Source organism: Magnolia sinica, chromosome 2 (genome assembly GCF_029962835.1).
Source record: "Magnolia sinica isolate HGM2019 chromosome 2, MsV1, whole genome shotgun sequence".
Taxonomy (NCBI): domain Eukaryota; kingdom Viridiplantae; phylum Streptophyta; class Magnoliopsida; order Magnoliales; family Magnoliaceae; genus Magnolia; species Magnolia sinica.
Window position 1 is genome coordinate 27,417,375 of NC_080574.1, and position 8,612 is coordinate 27,425,986.

At 39.1% G+C, this 8,612-nt stretch overlaps 1 protein-coding gene across 7 annotated transcripts; it reads right to left on the reverse strand.

Moving 5' to 3' along the window:
- Positions 1-686: 686 nt before the first annotated feature.
- LOC131236800 (pentatricopeptide repeat-containing protein At5g38730) lies at positions 687-7,557 on the reverse strand. Of its 7 annotated transcripts, none has more exons than XM_058234253.1 (5): positions 7,432-7,557; positions 5,264-6,599; positions 3,585-4,146; positions 2,837-2,939; positions 687-1,125 (listed from the first exon to the last, which is right to left on the reverse strand). In XM_058234253.1, exons 2-3 carry the CDS (start codon positions 6,564-6,566, stop codon positions 3,677-3,679), a joined length of 1,773 nt encoding a protein of 590 aa, XP_058090236.1. In that variant the 5' UTR covers positions 6,567-6,599; positions 7,432-7,557; the 3' UTR covers positions 687-1,125; positions 2,837-2,939; positions 3,585-3,676. The 7 variants fall into 7 exon arrangements, with proteins under 7 accessions (XP_058090236.1, XP_058090232.1, XP_058090234.1 ...); XM_058234249.1 differs by having other exon boundaries at positions 687-1,152; XM_058234251.1 differs by having other exon boundaries at positions 2,837-2,944.
- Positions 7,558-8,612: the final 1,055 nt, after the last annotated feature.

Consider the following 8,612-nt stretch of genomic DNA (forward strand, 5'->3'; position numbering starts at 1 on the left):
CTAAATGTGATCAATTCATTTTTAGGCATCTACCGAGCAGGGCCAAAATACCAATCCTAATTTAATATTTTAAATATCAACTCCGAGTCAAGTCACATCATCGAGTCAACTTGACCCGGCTGGATATCGATTCAAGGTTTTGCCTTTTTAAACTATGGTGCATGTTGGGATCATTTTCTTGCACGCCCATGCGCTGATTAGCATTTTCTGGTCGAAAGGCTTCACAAGTGGTCCAGGCAGGTAAATCATACTCAGAAGCACACTTCCATGATTCTACATCAATAAAACAGAAAAGGTTTGGCAAGCTCAAGCATTGGCTACTGCTGTACGTATGAAATCCAGGTCATTCTAACCCATACATCTTATCTGGATGAAGGGTCAGGCAGAAAATTAGGTCTGTTTCGATATTCAGGTGGGCCTCTGTGTAAATCAAAGGTGCCTTTCCCTCTCCAATTTTCATGTGTTATGGCCCACTTGAGTGTTGGATCATGTTGATGTTTTACACATGGTGGTACTATGAGCTGACACATCTGATGGACAGATCCTTCATACATCATATGGGCCCCACATCTGCCTGGTACCAGTACCATTCAGGCACGCCCCTTCTGTAGAGGAAGTGAGCTTGGAAGTGACATGGGTCTTGGATGGGCTGCACGAAAGACGCATCAAACACGAGATGGAAAAACGCCCTTGATGAAACGGGTTGACTCAAATGTACTGATCATGCACTTGTTGGCAGACCAAGTACTTCAAAAATGATACCAGAACAAGCACAAGTAGCTGTTATTATAAATACTGGGACGACGCTACAAGAAACATACGCATGCATAGTTAGTATTACAAAGAAAAAACAAAAGAATGGAAATGAATATATTGTTTCCGGACAAGCAAGCTTATTAGCTTTTGAAGAACTTCAACCAGTGGTAATTTACTCACTACATTTGCAAGCAAAGAAACTTTGTCAATGTCCATCCACCTGTAGTTCAAAGGCTGTTGGTGCATCATTCTGCAATAGTACAGTCATGGGGTTCATTTCTTCTCTTCATGAAGGTATCCAAGGTCATGGCCTACTCAAGCTGGGGACCACTGACCGAAGTAAGGATGCAGTGTGGATGGTGATCTGGCCTGTTTGCATGTAACAGGAATGGGTACCTAAAAACACCAGAGAAGGAAAATAATTCAAAGAAATAAAGCCCCAGTAGAAGTTTGGAATTGTTAACTGCAAGCTTGCAAGCAGATGAGAGAATGGCTGCTTGGTTTTAAAAGGTAGGGTTGAGGGGAGGTTGTCATGTGCGACGGCATATGCGAAAATATGCGATCACATATGCGATGTATGCGATTGCATACAGCATATGCAATCGCATATTGGCCAACAGTCGGCACATTATTATTATTATTATTTTTTGTAATAAAAAAACTTTCTCCTATAAGAAGGCTTCCAAACCTCCCCCATTTGCAATATTCTCACTCCAAAACTCTTTTAATCTATTTTTCTCTTACATTTCTTAATTCCAAGTGGTCTTAATCTCCCTCTCTCTCTCTCTCTCTCTCTCTCTCTCTCTCTCTCTCTCTCCCCCCTACAATCCCTTTCTTGGAAGTTGAAAGATCAAAATTCAAGCACTTGTTATTTAAATTATTGTTTAATTGATTTTATTTCTCTCAAATATATTTTAAGTATGTAAAATTAGTTATTTATTAACTTAGGAAAGTTACCCTTAATTTCTTCTTCGTTTTTTTACAAATTTTTTGAATTTTTCCATATTTTTCGATTTTTTTTTTTCAAAAAAAAACAAAAAATAAAATAAAATTGTGATTCAACAATCGTGGATTCACCCATTTAATAATCGGGTTTGTATTTTCGGCCCAGATTCAACCTGTAAGAATCTGGGTCAGGTCTAAGTTGAAATAAGCCAACTCATTTATTTAATGGGTCGGCTCTGGGTATAGAAGGATCCAAACTCGACCCATAACATTCATGGGTGAGGTCAAAGTCTGGGTTGGGTCAAGGTATTCACATCATGATCACTACATGATGGCCAGCCATATCTCATACAAGTATGCATGGTGGCATGGGTTTTCTGTAGTCACCTCACACAGAATAGCATAGTTCAAAAACCCAAAAGTCAACCCAATGTTGGCCAGGTCAAAATGACTCAAAAACTCAACCCAACCTGATCCGACTCGATATCTAATCATTAAAAATGAAAATACTTAGAATAGAAATATATATTCAGGATTAGTATAAGTTGTATAAAATACAGGTTCTATCAGCAGTAACTTAGATAGCATGCTGGTAAAAGTACATCTTACCTCCTGGACAAGGTCATCTGTTCAATTCCCTCCCTCGTTTTACATTTTACTGGCGATCACCTCTGACTAACCGAGTCACTCGGAATCACACCGAGTCAAATTGACTAAACTGACTGGTCGAGTCAAACCAGGGACAGAGTTTCCCAGAGACTTGGCTCAAAATCTCACCGAGTCAAGTTGACTCAGTCAAGTTTCAAGTCGAGTAAGCAAGTTTTAGAACTATGGCAATAGCATTCCTTGGCAAGGTCTTCTTTCCTTTTTCTTTTTTCTTTTTTCACAATTCTATGGATAAGACCCAAGTGTATTGTATAAAATATCAAGAAGAGTACCTTCTTGCATTTAACTTCAAAGTGCATGAGAGTTTTGGCAAGAAAGGCAATTTAAAGGTGTACAATATCACATCATTCTCATATAGGTATTAACTTTGGTAAGTAATGAACTGATGTAATAATAAGATGCATTTAGGTAAGTAATAGAATGTTATAATTGACAACATATCACACATGATAATGGTCCGTTGACTTACCTGTAAACCCAGATCCAGCTTGTGACGTTGGGCCAGGCCTTAAAAGCCCATTAGTGGCTACCTATTGACAATTGCCTTCCTGCACTCTTGAACTGGTCACCACCTGCACTGGAATTTCAGTACAGACCCATGATTATACCATGCGCAAATGCATATAGACAAGCTGCAGATGTGCTCAGGTCACTGCATATTTTAAGAAAACTATTAAAGGGATGATGGATAATTAAACACCACTTCTTAAAATCATTGTTTAAAAAAAAAATGAAAACTCAACTTGACTCAATGTTCATTTCGGTTGGGTTGACTCAAAGACTTGACCCGACTTGACTTGGTAGTTAATAAGTCAATAAAATAAAAACAGTAGCAATACTAACGTAAGATGTAAATCAATTATCTTCAGATTAGTATTATGAAATGAGAAACAAGCAAACAACTGCTGCATAGCTTGCTGGTTGAGTGCACTGCAGGTTGTGGTTTCAACTAACTCTCTGTCGTCTGTTACTCTTTTTATTAAAAAGACCCCTGACAAGGCGAGTGACTCAGCCTGAGTCACAGCGAGTTGCATTGAACTGACCAAGTTAGCGAGTTGACTTGACGTGTCTTTGCGAGTCAGGGCCGAGTTACTCTAAGACTCAATTTTACAAGTCTCAGCTCAAAATCTCACCGAGTCGAGTTGACTCAGCTGACTTTTGGGTTGAGTCAGCAAGTTTTAGAACTATGCTTAAAAGCATGAAAACATGCATCATACCTTGGTAGTGAGGTTGCTTGAATGATCATTTCAGACAACCATGCTGTACATCCACTGCTTCTACCAGTGCATCTATGGATGTGGAGATTTTTTTAAATCTTTGATTTTGACGACTCCATCAACTTGAAAACATTCTTTGCAATCAGGCCTTTTTCGACGGCAAGATCCCAAAACAAATCCAGCGTGCCCTTTGCATCAGCATAAGAAGCATTGAGGCAGTTGTAAATCTTGGCAGTTATCATCAACCGATTCTTAGCCATCCCATCAGTCATCTCTAATGCTGCATTTGGATTCCCAGCATTCAAGTAAGCAAAGGCAAGGCTGGTGTAAACAAGAGTGTCACCGGATAAACCGTTTCCTTGCATCTGACTGAACATTTTTTCTGCAAAAGCAACCATTCCTTTCTTGCAAAAACTCCTTATCAGTGCCCTGTAAACAGAAGTATCTGCAGAGAAACCTCTTTTTGTAAGCTCTGCAGGGAGATTTAGAACTGCCTCTTTGTTGTCTTGCTTGCAATAACCATCTACAAGCCATGAATAGGTGCTATAACTCGGAGACAATCCTACATGCCACATATCCAAAAAATAAAAACAAATAAATAAATAAATTCCCTGGAAACTTGTAATAAACAAAGCACTTGTTAATGGTGATCAGGATTGTCAATATGCTGGATCATCAAGAGGATGGGGCGTAGAGCGAAAAGCGAAGCAATTGGACTATGATAGGCTGGTATCCATCTGAAGAGTGGGTACTAATGGACGATTAAGTTGAATTTGAGCGAACGGGAATAACAATACACATCCAATAGGAAAAACTCAGATTAGATGGTCAGGAATGTCCAATCAAAGCTGTGTTTCGGCTATGGCCCACTCACATAGTGGCCAAACAGATCAACGGCCTTGATCAGTGCACTTTATAGAACTTCAATGATGTGGGCATCATAATAACATTGTTTTTCAATGCATTTATAAGGTTTTGTTTCAGCTTGGTTCTACTGTTTATGAACTATACACATCCAATTATCATCATGCGGCTGTATAGTTGAGTCGAGGTTTCGGGTTTTCCAGTGTAACAATGCCTGACATTGACTTCCTCTGCATCTAAGTTAGATGATACTGGATCCAATACAAATGTTTCGAGGTTAAGCTTACAGAACAAATCAAGGTGTGGGCCCATGTAATGTGTTAACGATATCCAACCCATCTATGTCTGTCCCTACCATTCTCCTTGGATCCCAAAACTCAGGTGGACAGGCCATACCATGCACAATCATGCCTAAAAACCTCTAAAATCGCATGTTGGGGCCCGCCTGAATTCTGGAATGGCCTGATCTTTTGGGTGTCCATTCATCCTGGTCAGATGCATCTTCGAATGACATATGCAAAATATTGTGGGCCCCACACAATCTTTATGGTTTTTAATGGTGGATATCCCCATACTAATTGTTCCCTGTGGTGCTGCCCACCTAAGTTTTGGATTGATCTTTGGGCGCCAAGGATAACATCAGGGGGCACACATGATGGATGGATTGAATGTCATTAAAACATCACGGTGAGCCTCACATGTCAATTTGTATGTTAAGCATATCCTAGAAACAGTTGTTTTGTATCCAGCCTCAAGTTAGATAGCTTATAGCACTTTCTATTACTAACTTTAAAACACTGGTGTTTGGAGGATACCTGCATCCAACATATCAAAGAGGACTTCTTTAGCCTCATTCACTTCTTGGACCTTGCAAAACCCATGAATAAGAGCTTTGTAAGTAAATTGATCGAGGACCAATCCTGCCTCTAACATCTTATTCCTAATTTTCCATGCAAGTTCCATATTCCCCCTCTTGCAATAAGCATTAATCAAGGTGTTGCAGGTGACATTGTCGGGTTCGACCTTCCTTTCACTCATTTCATTCAACATGTCATGTGCAGCTCTCATTTTTCCTTCCTCACACAGCTTGCGTATGATCGAATTATAAGTAACCACTCCGGCATACAGCCCTTTCGCTTCCATTTCTTCACGCAATCTGAATGCTTCATTGATGTCGTTCACTCTACAGTAGCCATCAATCAGCGTAGTGTAAGTTACTTGGTTGGGAACCACAGCCTTGATTTCCTTAAAAAGCCTCAATGCCTCCCTCATTCTACCTTCTCTGCAGAACCCATAAATAAGGGAATTATATGTTACAATATCTGGATAAATGCCTTCCCTTTCCATGTGTTCCGGAACAGCCAAAGCTTCGTAATGCATGCCTTTCTTGCAGAACAGTGAAATCAGTGTATTATAAGAGAACAGATCAGGAAAAACACCCTTCCATTCCATCTCATTCACCAACTTCTCTGCCCTCTCCACGTCCCCCAACTTGTAACAAACATGGATCATGACATTAAAAATATGGGCATTCGCAACGACCCTGATTCGGAGCATTTCGTCATATATTTTCCATGCAGTTGCAGTGAGTCTAGCCTTCGCGAGTGCATTCAAAAGTGCACTACAAGCATGCAGATGAGGTATCAATCCATTGATTTTCATTTGATCAAATATCTGGAGGGCATCTTGGATCATCTTCGAGCGGGCGTAATGAATCACAAGCCAACTCAAAATTTGAGAATTTGAATTGGGGTCTTTGTTGCCACTAATCAGAGAACTTAAAACCGAGGGTGATGAAAGGAAATCTCTAAAAGCAATCCTCTCAAGCAATTTCTGAGCAGTTTTGAATTGTTTTTGCTTTGTGAGGAGATGAATCATGGTCCAGTAGGGTTCTAAAGAGTGCTGATAATGGGGAAGGGATTCTACCCACTTGAAGAAAGCCCACGAAAGATAACAGCTATCTTTTGAAAGGTGTAGCAGAATGTGGTTTACCACAGAAGACGTCAGGCTAGAACTGATCTGGGTTTTTGATAAATGATTCCAATTCCCCTTCAAAACAATTGCAGAGACGCTTCGGACGAATTGGGTCTCATTTTTTCTAGAAATTAAGAAAGCCATACAAAAGAATTCTTTCCACTTCTCTCTATAAATCTGCAGCAAGATCGAAGGTTAAAAGTACAGAAACACAAAAAATCAAAGAACTGCACAAGTCCCATCAATGAAAGGCACATCTAAATAGCCTCTATAGAATTCAAAATATCGTTTGAACATACCACATTGCTATACGAATTTACTGCAATAAATTCCCAATAAGATACGATAACTCCCGGTATTATCAACCTTGGTATGATATTTACTTCCATTAAAATTTTCCGGGGAGCTGTGTAGATTACTATAAAAGATACTAATGGCTGTATTTATCCCCGAATGTATTCACCACAATATGTCCCTGACATAATAAGATACATTCTGATATTTGAATTCCATTTTTTTTTTCTTTGAATCACATCTGAGTCATCACAAGATGTCGCAGCAACAGTTTGGCTTAGAGCTGATGACATGAAGCTCTTCCGTGAAATCATACAAGCACTGCTTTTGGGTTGTTTCAAGCATGCATTTGGGTGAACTGGGCCTCATTCAAATTGGGTTCGAAATATGAAGTAGAATATAAATCTACAGCAATCGGATACGAAATTACAGTAAAACTGAAAAATACGAAACAAGAAAATGAAAAATGAAGTTACAAGCAATGAAAATCCAAAGAAATAGCTGCTAGCCAAACATTAATTAGAGAAAATCTTTTCAACATCCATGTTAAAAGAATAGTAAGGTTCTTGTATTGAAATTGAAAAAAAAAAAAAAACTGATAAAAATGCTAAATGGAAATTACGTGGAACCCAGTTCAATTTATATGAATCAGGAGAGAGAGAGAGAGAGAGAGAGAGAGAGAGAGAGAGAGAGAGAGAGATTTCAATGGTCTGACCTTTGAAACCAATTAGATTAGCGTGGGTTTATCCAGCACAGAGAGGGGTTTTAGACTTTTAGCTGTGAAACTGAAACGAATGAAAGGGGTGAAAAAGAAGGGACGCGGATTTCCTGAGAAAGCCTTTCCCAGGAAGTTCCTGCGCAAGGATTCTGGGTGGGGCCCACAGAGACATTTGTAAGAAATCCACTCCGTCCATCCGTTTTACGAGATCATTTAAGGACGTGCGGAAGAATATTAGGTGTATATAACCCCCAAGTGGGCCACAAAATAGGAAACTGGATCATTCAGTGAGCACCGTTGAAGCATTCTCATGGTGTGCTTTCACTTCCTACCAGGAAGATTTCAACGGCAGAAATTTCTTTTCCTAATTTTCCCTCTCGTGTAACCCACTTGAGTTTTTAATCCACCTCATTTTTTATCTCCCGTCCTAAAATGAGATATAAAAAACGGATGAACGGAATGAATTTCTCACATACATTGCAGTGGGCCGTGCCTAGCATCATTGCGACAGGAACTCCATGCTAAGGGTTTAGAAATCGGTCGTGCGTTGTAAGATAACTCCCAAGTTCAACTGGTTAATTTGTCGAACGCAATCTCGTCGAAGTCAAAAAATCTGATTAGTTGCACAATCGTAACCTCAGATTTGTGGACAGTGGTTTGTTGAAATAGGACGGTTGGATAATTATCCTTCTTAACCTGCTAATAAATGTCCCACATATGCCGGATAATTAAATAAGTTTAACATATGGTTCATGATACATCTATGCACCATGCATGAAATTTTTAATAAATCTTTAAGGGATTGTTTCGATGATAAGTTAAGATAAGCTACTTTTCCCTCAAGTAAATTATTTTAGTTTCGACTTATTAAGCAGATAAATATGTTTACAAGTGAGTATGTTTGGTAAATGATATACTTGTCAGCTTCACCCCACCATCGTTTACTGCTGTATCTCTTCAGCAACTTGTAAAAGTATAAAAGCTACAAGAATCATGTGAAGTGACTAAGTGATGTTAACCAGAAAAAGTAACTTACTTGGTGGTATCATAATGATTGTACGTTGTTTAAGATAAGTTACTTGTACCATAAATAACTTATCTTAGTTTCTACTTTTTGAGAACAGAAGTATGTTTGGTAAACAACCTACTTATCAACTTCTCCTTTCTTTGCCCTCTCC

Bases quoted from the DNA above. Each gene is read 5' to 3' on its own strand.
- LOC131236800 (XM_058234253.1), bottom strand. From the start codon at position 6,566: ATGGCTTTCTTAATTTCTAGAAAAAATGAGACCCAATTCGTCCGAAGC. The intron at 4,147-5,263 runs GTATCCTCCAAA...TGTGGCATGTAG, and splicing joins CTTTGATATGTTGGATGCAG to GATTGTCTCCGAGTTATAGC.